This window comes from Podarcis gaigeae (assembly GCF_964106915.1).
Source record: "Podarcis gaigeae genome assembly, chromosome: 2".
NCBI classification, from domain to species: Eukaryota; Metazoa; Chordata; class Lepidosauria; order Squamata; family Lacertidae; genus Podarcis; species Podarcis gaigeae.
In genome coordinates this window covers 30,970,887-30,983,554 of record NC_139679.1, presented here as the reverse complement: position 1 = coordinate 30,983,554, position 12,668 = coordinate 30,970,887, and the positions used below count along the sequence as shown (strand labels likewise).

The 12,668-nt window shown below is 43.2% G+C and overlaps 1 protein-coding gene across 1 annotated transcript in view; it reads left to right on the top strand.

Moving 5' to 3' along the window:
- The window catches only part of LOC310839080 (E3 ubiquitin-protein ligase RNF213-like), a 94,269-nt gene extending 81,949 nt beyond the window's left edge, over positions 1 to 12,320 (top strand). The window contains exons 58-68 of the mRNA XM_083727295.1: positions 923 to 1,014; positions 2,028 to 2,276; positions 3,810 to 3,939; positions 4,727 to 4,810; positions 6,417 to 6,597; positions 6,729 to 6,930; positions 7,057 to 7,134; positions 7,847 to 8,044; positions 9,656 to 9,745; positions 9,846 to 10,024; positions 10,156 to 12,320. Of these exons, the coding sequence (XP_083583421.1) occupies positions 923 to 1,014; positions 2,028 to 2,276; positions 3,810 to 3,939; positions 4,727 to 4,810; positions 6,417 to 6,597; positions 6,729 to 6,930; positions 7,057 to 7,134; positions 7,847 to 8,044; positions 9,656 to 9,745; positions 9,846 to 10,024; positions 10,156 to 10,309 (1,637 nt within the window). The 3' untranslated portion in view covers positions 10,310 to 12,320. The remainder of the gene's footprint in view (positions 1 to 922; positions 1,015 to 2,027; positions 2,277 to 3,809; positions 3,940 to 4,726; positions 4,811 to 6,416; positions 6,598 to 6,728; positions 6,931 to 7,056; positions 7,135 to 7,846; positions 8,045 to 9,655; positions 9,746 to 9,845; positions 10,025 to 10,155) is intronic.
- Positions 12,321 to 12,668: the final 348 nt, after the last annotated feature.

Sequence of the window (12,668 nt, the reverse complement as noted above, 5' to 3'; positions counted from 1 at the left end):
TGTCTGGTCCATCAGCTGATGGGTTGTATAGCCAAAGCTTGCTTTTTGAAGACATCAGTTCTTCGTGTGAATTCTCCTGTGAGAAACACTCATGCACTGCTGATCCAGCAGGCTTTGGTTCTACCACTCATCAGCGGATAGGCAATGTGCCTTCCTTTGCCAATGTGCAATTGGGAGCACACTATAAGTTTCCATATTCTGCACAGGCAGCTGGGTCTCTGTGTCCCACATCTGAAAGCACATTATGATGCCAGATGTAGGGCAGGTGGGTGTGGTTTGGAGGAAATTGCCTTATGAGCCAAGTCTGGCCCCCAGCTTAGTGTCATGTGTGAACCCTGTTCAGCAGCTTAACCATGGTTTGTTTACTAGCAACAAACTATGATCTGAAGCCATGGTTTGTTGTTGACTTACAAGTCTTTGTTTGTTAAACAAGGCTTAGCATTATGTTAGAGCCTGACACCCTCCCTCAGTCATGGTTTGTTTGACCATCCCATTCCAGGAACTCACCAACTACTAGGGCATAAAGCAGGAACAACAGGAAAACAAACTTTGGCAAAATAAGCTATGGTTTGTTTGTTCATCTGTAGGGCAACTCTTTGTTACATCATGGTTTGTTAAACAAACCACAGCCTTAGTATTTTGTGCAAACCAGGCTAGACAATGGGAGGATGTGTAGCTTATATGACCTGTCTTGGTAGTCAGGGGAAGGAACCAGGTTTCCTCCTTTTAGAGGCTAATACAGGCAGAAGAAACTGGGAATTGCTGTCAATAATCTCCAGCCCTTTAACAAAAGCAGGGACAGAGAACTATTAATTGTTACTGCTACTGCCACTTTCCATAGCTGACCTATGCCAAATTGAACTGCATGCAAGGAAGCAGAGATAATAAGAAGGTGTTACATACAATAAATGTCCTTTTGCAGGGCCAGTGCGTTTTGATGGTCAACTCTCCAAAAAAGAGCAAAGAAACAACTGGGAGGGAATTGCTGCACGCATCATTCTTCCTGAACTGGAGGTAACATAAAACACACACAAAAACTTGTATTTCCTGACAGTACACAGACTAGCCCTGTGGATTATACATATTTCATTAACAGCCGATACAACATGCATTATTATCCTGATTACAGTGGAACATTGTGCATGTATTTGTACCTGTTTGTGCAGGGATGTGTATGCAGGTAGGTCTGTCAGTTCTGCAGGGCTGACAGAGTATCTGTTGAGCAGGGGAGGGAAAGCACAAGAATGAGAAATCTTTCTCTACTGCTGATTTAGCAACAGATAAGGCCACCTGTCAGCAGCAGGAAGTAGTGGGGTTTCTAGCAGATGCTATATTGACCTCCCCATTCTTCTTGTGGTGCAGAAGAGAAAGTAAGCATGACAATCCTATTTTTGAAATCTAACGTGCCCAGTAATTCCTTCCAAGGCTAGTGGATAAAGTAATGGTGTACACTCAGGGAAGACATTGGCAAGGGCAGGTTTAGCCCCATCCATTCTTAGTGTCCGACATGAGGACCAGTTCTTGTCCAGATTACTGCATAAAATTGTTTGTGAGTTCCTAGGGACTGAGGAAGTTGTCCTCTGCAAAGCTTCACTCTGGGTTCAGTTTCTTGCTGTGATGCTACTTCAGGACTCTAGAAGCTAGCTTTTTATTTATATTGATGGGAGTACATTTGAAAGAACATTTACTAATGAGAAAAATGAAAGACTTCTCTTTCAGAAGTAACTCTCCTTGATACCCCACACCTGCAATTTTCATAATAGCTCTAAGGAAGTGAGCATTTCACCTTTTGAGAGCTAAGGTGTTCTGAACCCTCAGATGAACTACCATATTCAATTATTCAAGATGCAGTTAGAATCACACCAATTCCTAGATTAGCATTAAACCCCACTTCCAAGGCCTGCCTTAAAGTGTGTGTGTGTGTGTGTGTGGTGTGTGGTGTGTGGTGTGTGGTGTGTGTGTGTGTGTTTTGAGAGAAGCTGCATCTTAATGGTTATAACCCTCACTCCCTCATTTCCCCCATGCAGGTTCTGGATAAAACACTTCTGGAGTTGAATCGACGAATCAGTGAAGATGAGAGAATCTCTTCGAACCCAGTAGTGAAAGTTGTATATGGGGACCCTGCAGCCTTCCTGATCACACTGACCAACAGCCCTGTACACTGTTCCAGGATGTGGAGCTGCAAGAAGAGGATCTCCATTGAGTACCTGGGGCACGTTGTCCAGCAGAAAGGTGGCAAGGACACACTGCCCATCTTATGGAAGTTTCTGCAAAAGGTGAGCATGCCCAGATTTTTGCCAGTGGCCCTATTACAGGAATACATGAGTCAGGAACTGCGATGCAAGAGACCCAAGTGTACGCTGCTCTTCATAATTAATAAAGGGGAAACCCCAATATATGCCCTTCATCTTCCTTTCTCTTTTCCTTCGTTTTATGAATGTTATGACTTTGTTCTTATGAGCAGAAGTCTCCTGTCAGCTACTTGTCAAAAGCTGAAGTACATCAGTAAGCATCAAACCAGGCAGGTGCTTTGACATATTAAAATCACAGTCATAGCATAAGGTAACTTTGTGCTGGTATCTGTGAGGTAATGACTATCAGAGACCCAAATCTACTTTACCATCCAAAGGTATTGAGTGCTGTCAGAACTGGATTAAGGGAACTATTATGCATGTTTCTGGAACTGAGATTGAGAGGAACGTAAGGACAAGGGGCAAATTCTACTGTTAGAAGTTTTTTTCTTGATCCAACACCTAGCTGTTTAACCCTTTTCTGCACCTGGATACCACTTGCCTTACCATCTATGGGGTGGGGGGATAAACTGGGTCACAGTATCTTTTCTTCCTTTGGATGGATGAACACTTGGGGGTTCCCAGCTTTCATTGCAGGGTGGGGGGAAATGGACACAACATTACACCCCACCCCGATATACAACCAGTTTTAGCATCTATTTGCCTCTGGCAAAGCAGTAGAAGTGCTTAGACTTAGGCTTCACCAAGAAGCTGAAGAAAAGTTTCGTGACCACTTTTAGTACTCATTTATAGCAAAAGGAGATGTGTTAGAATGATGTTCAGTTTATTTTGTGTTAAAAATATTGTGTGAAGTCTTATGTAATGAGAGGAGCTTTGCACAGAGCAATGTCTACTTGCACCAAGCAGATCTCTGCCCAGAATGACTTAAAAGTAAATGCTTCATTTATGCTTTCCTGGTGGAAATATTACTAGAATTGAGAATATATTTTTTGCAGCTGAAGAAAAATAAGGGGCAAAGTGAAGTAGGCAAAAAGCCAGAGGGGATGCATAAAATTGTGTAAAGCTGAAACCAGGAGAGAGATTGTGCAGGGGTCCTGCTTATTTCTAATTTTGGTAGCCCCTTACTCAATTTGCTTTACAATGAAGTTATACCTGTGGGAAACCATGTTCTACGGACTTGCTAGATTTGAAGAGTTCTGTGTGTATGTTAATTTCTGCTTATTTACAATCACCAGTGCTGATTCTTCTACATGGGAGTGGCTCACCTGGTGAGGCAGAGCTACAGTTGCTTCCTGGAAGCAGCATCACTGTGAGGTGACAGCAACGGGGTGGGGCGCTGTGCAGCAGCAGCACCAGCAGAGGCAATGTGGTGCTCTCACTAGTGCACCTACACGGGCCCAAACTCACTGCAATTTCACTCCTGGCTCTCCTGGTAAGTGGCAGTGATACCACTGTCTGGGCCAGGTGAAGCAATTGCCTCCTAAGTGGAAAGCCACTCATGCTTTTGTAGTCTTTCAACTCCTCTTATCTCATTAGCACTACTCTGCTTCATTTTAGGAAGCTGAATTGAGACTGGTAAAGTTTTTGCCAGAAATTCTGGCCCTGCAGAAATACTTGGTGAAAAGGTTCCAGAACGTGTCAGAGCTGGAATACCGAAAGATTGAAGATTTTCTCAACATTTCCGCAGGTAGACTCTTCCATATTAAGTTAGCAGAGCATTAAGGCGTGTGATTAACACCAAGCTTCACATTTATATAAGTCATCCCTGTTTTGTGACCTTGCACAGAGCAAAAAAGAGGAGAAAGTTGATTGACTTCCTGGTTAAAATGGTCACCTCATTGCGGCAATGCATCCTTCAGGAATACACAGCCATTGTTCTTGTAGACATAATGGACATGATCCAACTAAAATTAAGCATTTTGAAGTCCCTCTGATTTCAGTGGAAACATTAGGGCCATGCTTAAATTTCTGCCATTGAAATCACTGGGATCCAGAAGAGTTTAACACAACCTGGATCATGATCCATTTTAGCAGTGGGAAGCTAGCATTTGACCAGGAGATAGAACTTGCTCATATTTGTAGCAGTATTTCATCACAATTAATTTGGGGATTCAGTGCAACAACGTACAATGTTGGACACTAGCTTAGATGGCTTTGAACGATGGCATTCATAGAGGATAGGTCTACCTGAAAATTAGGCATCTTAGTGACACGGGGTTGCCTGAAACCAAAAACTAGATATAAACATCAGGAAAGGGTGTTGACTTTGTGCCATGCCTGGGGCTTCACAGAAACATGTGGCTGGCAGCTATGGGTACTGGTTTAGGCAGACCTTTGGTCTGCTTCAGCTAGGTTGCCCTTGCATTCTAACTTCCTGAACCAAAAGTTACTTGGGCAATAACTCCCTTAGAAAGACATGCAGAACTTTGCAATCTTGCATATGTCACATGCTGTTTGTTTCTTGCATTCTCCAGAAGGCAGGAGGTGCCTTATGACAAACAGAGTGAAGATATTTCTGACTGTTTGGAACAAACTGAGATCTTCCTTGGAAACCAGTGGTGAGTGGCGAGTTTACACCATTACTCTAGAAAAATAGTAAGATTGCGAGGTCACCTGGTGCCATCTAATGCTAACTTGGGTCTTTAATGCTGGAAGAAACACTCTCTAGTCTTGTATCCTGAAAAGAGTCTAAAAAGGTTGTTCCATTTAGCAGTGTCTCCTTTTACAGTACTCCCCCACCCACCCTTAACATAGGACAGGGTGAACTAGTAGAACATAACATAGGACATTTGAGTTTAGAGCAAAGGACTGTGCAGTTTATTACAAGAATGGGTTGGATTGGCAACTTTGAGATTATATTTAAGTGGCAGTAGATAGGAGGGACCCAGTGTTATGTGAGAACTAAAAAGAGAGGTACCAAGCTGAAGGCATTACCTATTCCAGAACAATAGAAGGGAAAGAGGAATGGATCGTGTTTCTCTGGCCTTTGGATGCAGGGGTGGTAGCAATCATTGGGTCTATCCATTATGAGTGCTTGGAAGTCAGACACCCTGGATTTATATTAACAGCTGCTTTGTCATCAACCCAGGAAGATGGAAGTAATAGGCAATTGAGGGCAGGTTGATCCCTTCTAGATCTCCTTGAACTCCTTATGGCATGGAGCTAGTCTTAATGGTGATGGGTAGTTTATGTATTATGTGCCTCTCTTGGAGACCTAAATATGCAATATATAAAAACAATGGATATGGAACTAAGGGAGGGAACACTGGGGGAAGGAGGTGGAGGTCAAGCTAACTAGGAGTGGAGTGACTTAGACTGATCTGAACCAAAAGGATCGGCTTGGGCAGCTCAGGATTGTACACGGAAGGCCTAGTGGAATCTCTAATAGGCTTGATCATCTAATGGAGAAGTTTTCTTCAATCAAAGGGAGAGGAAACTGCATTTAAGTTGCAAATTTCCCCACCATAGCTGGCAAGTTCAAAAAGTGTGTGTGGAGGGAGAGAGCTTGAGAAATACTCATGTAATTCTGGGTGGAGATTCTGATCCTTCATTAATGCTAATCAATGCTGATGGCTGATTCTGATGTCTTTACCAGTTGGTTTTCCAGCACTTCAGGCACGAAACATCTTCAGTCAGGGCTCTGTAATGGCCATATTAGTGGACACCCCTTGAATGGCATTTTCATTTTATGGAGTGTGCATTTCTCTTTGCTTAACTGTTTGGAGTCATTCCTTGTGAACATGCTGAAGGTGATCTTTGCCCTGCTTTCCAACAGGTTTGCTTAGTTCACCACTTTCTAAGACAGAACAAGAATGTGGGAGTCGAGGTGCTGAGGCATACTTAAAATGAGCCAGCGTGGTGTAGTGGTTAAGAGTGGTGGACTCATAATCTGGTGAACCGGGTTCGTGTCTCCGCTCCTCCACATGCAGCTGCTGGGTGACCTTGGGCTAGTCACACTTCTCTGAAGTCTCTCAGCCTCACTCACCTCAGAGTATTTGTTGTGGGGGATGAAGGGAAAGGAGATTGTTGGCCGCTTTGAGACTCCTTAAGGGGATTGAAAGGCGGGATATCAAGTCCAAACTTCTCTTCTTCTAGCTTCTTGGTAATGAACAAGAGATAATTAGAAACCTGGTCACTCACTAATGTTTTCTGGTCCAAATGCAGGTGAAATTAAACTCCCCAAAGATTATTGTGCTTCTGACCTCACTCTGAATAGTGACTTTGAGATCCTTCTGCCTCGCCGACATGGTCTAGGCCTCTGTTCCACTGCCTTGGCCAGTTATCTCATTGGCCTACACAATGACTTTGTCTACGCCGTAGAAAAATATACAACAGATGCCGAAAGGTATGTCTGCGTGTGTATCTGCTAGAATCCCCACTACTTTCTGCAGGGTGACAGATAGCCTTATCTGGTGCCATATCAGCAGTAGAGCAAGATTTCTCATTCTCTTGTGTTCTCCCTCCCCATCTCAACAGATACTCCGTCAGCCCTGCCGAAGTGACGGATCTACATGTGATCACTTACGAGGTGGAGAGGGACTTGATCCCACTGATCCTATCCAACTGTCAATACAGCGTGGAGAAAGGAGGGGAAGCCCTCCAGGAACTGGAACTGGAAAAAATTGAGCAGCAAATCACTAGCAGATTCCTACAGGGAAAGCCTTTAATCACACTGACAGTATGTATCATAGAAGCTTAATGTTGCCACATAGCTTTCCTGGTGCCTTGTGAGATCCATTTGTCAGGTTAGAGAGCATTATTGCAAAGGGTTGCTCACTGGCATATTTTCTCTCTTTCTCACCAGGGCATACCCACTCTGGTATACAGGCATGACCAAAATTATGAGCATCTCTTCAATGATATCAGAACCAAGCTGAGCCAGGTGAGCTTCATAGATGGGAGAGAAAGAAATACAAAAAGTGGCTGATTGCATTTCAGTTAAGTTTTGTTATAATTAGGATTAGCTTCTTGCTGCACAGTTCCTGATTCTGTGCTTGCTTGGTTTTTGTTGGCATCCTTCTGTCTCGAGAGATAATGGAGTGCATTGCAGGGGTGAAGTTAAACCACTGGAGAATCACAGCGCCTGCTGTGGCTGTAGAGACCAGTAACTCGTAACTGCATTGTTTTTTGCTGTGTTAGTAGCACTGAAGTGACCCTCTCCAGGTGCAAGCCTGGGTAGTATGTATGGAGGTCAAACAACTCTGTGTATTGCCCAGAGACCAAGACCCCACTCTTGGCCTTGCTGATGTGGTTCATTGGGCACCAGATTGGTTGCTGGTATTGTCGGAAGGAGAGTGTATAAGATGCCATCCAACCATCTTAAGGACTCCACTGCGGATTTGTGTAGGGTTTACTCCTTAGCCTCCCAAGATGTCCCACAAGGCAGCAAGTACATTGGTAGCCCTTTGGAATTCATTGGGACACTTCCTTGTAGGTGTGTGCCCAGTTTGCTGTCCAAGTCAGGGCCTGGCAAACAGCTTCTATAACTTGGAAGAATCATTGCAGAGAAAAGGAGTGCAAGACTGACTGCAGTGTTTGCAACAATCTGTGCTGAATGATGGGTGTTGACTGGCTTTCATTCCCTTGAATTACAGAGCTCTCTGCCAAATTCCACAATTGGCATGATCAGTGGGGAGCTGCTATCCTACAGTGACATCTGTGAAGCTCTGTCTGTCACCGAAATAACCTTAGGATTCCTAGCTGTGGCTGGAGGAGACCCAGATATGACTTTGTCTAAGTATGTTGAAAATATCCTGCAAATGGGCCATCAGATAAGTGACCACGTGATGAAGGTGAGTGCAAGGGGAAAGCGGAAAGTAGACTAGGCTGAACACGATGACTGTCTTACATGCCCCAAGCTAAAGGAGGTGCTCTCTCCACCCATTTTTTTCCAGAGGTCCAAGTTCCATTCACCTTTGGCCTTCCTCTTGACCTTTTGAGCTGGAATGGGGGACCATCCCCACAATTATACTGTCCATTGGAGAAAGCACAATGCAACTGTTGTCTTCCAGCTTATGATTTAAGTCCCTTTATTTTGGCTGTTTCTGACTTTTAAAAAGAACATCTTTTTGCTATTGCAAGTTTTCAGTCAAACCGTTTTTTGCAAGAACCTAAAACTACCACACAGCCTAATGATTTATCCACACGCCACGCTTTCCAGGCATGGTCCTTGCATTAAAGCTCCAACTGCTCTGAATTGCAGCAGAATTGCCATTAGTTGCGCTTCAGCTTTAAAGAGCAGGTTTTTGTGGGGGAAAGCTCCGGGGTGAGAAAGAGAGCATTCAGATACAGAGCTTTAAAGCTCAGGCCTGTGCCTGGAAAGCACAGGGCAAAAAGTAAGTCCTAGCACCCTAGTGGTCCAAGACATTCTGCTGCTTCAAGGGGTGTTTAAATGTCACAGAAGGGGATGCTGGTTTCTGTTTAACTTGATACAGATAAAAGCCAGTTATGTATACACAAGAGCTGAATAACAATAAACTCTTGGGCACTTTAGGATGAGTTTCAATGAAAACAGAAACTTAAAGCTATTTTTAAAGAAAAAAGATGTTGCTGGTTGCAAATTTATTGTCTCTAGAGAATATACGTGTAACAGAATGTATATATTCATTTCATTTATTTTATTTCTTTGCTGCTTTTCACTCACACCAGTGATGAAGCGGCTTACATAGATAAATAATAATATAGAACATCACAATTGCAACATAAATCATGCAAAATAATTACAAATCGTCAGTAAAACAACCACCTTCTACTAAACATTATTAATGAAAAACAACTTTAAAAATATACCGTATTTTTCGCCTTATAGGACGCACCGGCCCATAGGATGCACCTAGTTTGGGGGGGAAATCAAGGGGAAAAAATTTCTTTCCCCCCCCAGGTTTGCGCCATCCCCAAGCTAGAAGAGGGAGATGGAGCGCTCCGTCTCCCTCTTCTGCCTTCAGGGACAGCCTCTCTAGCCTCCATGGGGCAGCGGCTTGCCCCGCTGTCCCCTGAGCTTGTGGGGCTGGCAATGGGGAGAAGCAAGCTTGCTTCTCCCCCCCCCAGCCTCCAGACCAGGTTGAGGAATAGCGGGGTGACAGCGTTGCGCCTCCCCGCTGTCCCCCCAGCTTGTGGGCTGCAGGCTGCTGCCTGCAAGACTTGTGAGCCCGCGGGACCTCCCGCCGGGCTTGCAAGGCTTGCGGATAGCTTCCTGAAGCCTGCATTTGCCCCATAGGATGCACACACATTTCCCCTTCATTTTTGGAGGGGAAAAGTGCGTCCTATAGGGCGAAGACTACGGTATTTGCATTTCTTCTAAAGGAATGTTTAGCTATGTCCACCTCATCTTCATAGCTGTTGTATACCTAGTTCTAAATTATAGTAAACTTAAAAACGGTCAAACATTTGTGTGTTTCTTACAGGTGCTGAGCCGATGTCACCTAAAGCACATTATTGCACTGTGGCAGCTCCTTTCAAGCCATAAATCTGAACAGCTGCTGCATCTGAAAAAGGTAGGAATCTGAAAGGGGTGGGGAGGATGAGATAACTTGATGTTCTGTGCTCTTGTTCTCCCTTCTTCCCCTAACGATGCTGTTGTGTGTTTCTTCCCAGGATCCCTTCGCAGAGGTCAGCGAATCCTATAAAGAGGAGCTCACTCCAGAGAACACAAAACTCCTCAATGCCTTCCTTATGCAGGCTGGGCTGGAGTCCTTCCTCCAAGAGTTGCACGAAATGATCATCCTGAAGCTGAAACATCCCAAAGCTCAGGAAGGGTTCAAGCCCAAGTGGAGGTAAGAGCCTGTCAAGCCCAAACTTTGCATATTTTCTTCATCACCTGAATGTAACTCTTTTTGTCCCATACACTGCAGAATAGCTGATTATACTTGTACTCACTCCCTCTTTTTCACTCTCTCTTTCCCAGCCTTAAGGACACACTTATTTCATACCTCGAAACGAAAGGGAGCAACATACCAGAAGAACTAGAGGATACATTCCCAGAAGAGATCCTGCTCTCCCAGTGTATCGCTGCCTGGAAAGTGGCTGCCGCTCTTAAACGAGACCGAAGGCTTGGTTAAATGCAGACACTGTGCTGCTTCCTCTCTTCTTGGCCAAGCCACTTTCTGAAAAAAGAATTCCTGGAGAGCAAAGCACTGGATTTAGGTGCTGCTTTTCTTGCACATAGCAAAAACGAAAAGCACCTTTTGGATAAAAAAAACCAAATTTCATTGCTGAAGGAGTTCCTAATGGAAAGTGTCGCTGCGCGATATTAAGAATAAACTATAATGTGTAAATCTTAATTTAAGCCATAGAAGCCAAAATAAAAATGCTATTTATCTCCCAATAGAGCACAAGCCGAAAGATGCAAGTCACATTCAGAGGAAGGCAAAAAGACCTTTTCAGTGGCAAGTTTAGTGGATAGCAACACAGGTCCTTAAAAAAAACAAGGTATAAATGGTCAGTATGGGGCTATAGAGCAGGGGCTGTGTGTCACCTTTCTGTGGGATGTCTCTTTCCCCTTAAGTCACTCAGGTTGGCAAGATAAAAGGAACCAATCCTCTTTCCCTCAGGTTTTTTCTTAGTCTTCCTAAGTGCTACCAAAGCTGCCTTCTCTACTACTAGAGGCATCGTTTGTTTGTAACTTTTATTTTGCCATAGTGTGTCTGTTAGTCTTTGGATCAGGGCACCCAAACAAAAATTGTCAAAGCTTGGTCAAGGAAGTTTTCCAGGTGGCTTTCTTAAAGCCATTCAGCAGGCACAGACTCAGAACTAGCTTGACGTCACTGCCTACACAAGAAGCAGCCAGTCAAGGTTGCCTAACCTGCCTGTTGTTGGCCATTGTGAATTGGTATATTCACTCACTTAGGCAGCCTTCTTCATAGTCACATGAGTGTCAAAATCTGCTTGTTTCGCAGCTGGACCCTTGTATGCATAAACTTGGTTTTCCTTTCTTTGACCTCAACGACTTAGATATTCTAGTTGATGTTAGTGCTTTGAATATAACAACCGATTTGCTGCTGATGTTAAATTTGCAACTGTGATCATGATTAACTATGCCGTCTTAATTTCTGTTTGGGCCGAAAAATAGCTCAAGCACATTTCTCTGATCAGCTTCATGAAGGAAACAGTGTTGAATTTGTTGGACCAACTAAGATGCTTTCAAAAATAAGATAGCTATTTTATTTCATTTAAATAATGTTATGCTTAAACTGTCAGCTGTATACAGCACATTTAGCAGCTTGAGATGCTGTGCCTCATTAAAACAACAAAAGGAGGAGATTCTGTGGAAGTGATTAAGATTTCTTGAAGGAGGAAAAAAATACCACTTACTCCTGTGTGAACTGGTGCACCATTAATTCAAGGAACTTTTTCAAATTCCTGTTGAAGTGCATTCATGTGGATTTTTAAGCACCTTTCCCAAAATATTCTTGTCTTGACAGGCGACAACCCAAAATATTTTTGGGAGGAATTTCTCAGGGTGAAAGTAAAGTAGCATCTGCCACTGTTATAAATGATACTAGCCAAGTTCTGCTGGTGCTCTAAATTTTATGTGCTTTATAAATAACAGGGTTCTTAATAGGCAATCATACCACATGTGCTTACACATACTTTCAGTTCACTGAACTTTTTCTTAAAGGGCTATCAAAAGCTCATTTCACATATTCTGAGTACTTGCATTTCTGGCCATCTGCATAACTTCCCTAAACTTGACCTGTTCAACATGCATAATCTATTGATAATCTACACTGGGTACTAAATACAGTTTATGAGTCACTGCTGACCCAACTGATTGTTATTTAAGTAGTTACCTTATTACTAGAAAGTTCTGAGTCTGGGGCTGAGTTGCTTAGACTTGCTCTATTTCCAAACAAGAATACAAGGGACAGGACACAGTGAAGGAACAAAATCCATTATTCTCCTTGTGGATGATGCATTTGGCTGTAATAAAATTAGCACTGTACTTGCGAAACAGTAAACTGTGGCTTTGTTTACGAGTATACTGAGTTGGGGGACCATAACCAACAAATGTTTAAAAATTATTTTGTATTTCCCCCCCCCCTCCTTTTAATAAAAAATGGCTACACAAGACTTGTATTGTGTTTAACTGTCCTGAAATTTTGCTATCATGATGAATTCAGTCTGGAAAGTTGATTGTGTTCCTTGTTACTTACAGCAGATCTCTACTTACACCATTATTTCTTGGGTTGGCAGGGGTGAGGTTTTCTATAAACTTGCAATTCAAAAGCAAATCAGCATAAGCGTCTCCCAATTATTAATACGGTAGGTCTGAGATGCTTTTCTACACAGAAGAGAGACATCTCTTCAATACATTATCAGTTGATTTGCTGCTCAGCATGAAAACTATATATTCAGTGACTTAAAGGTTCATTCATTTTGGAGCTGGGTTTGAAAGGAAAGGCAAGATTATGATGGGTG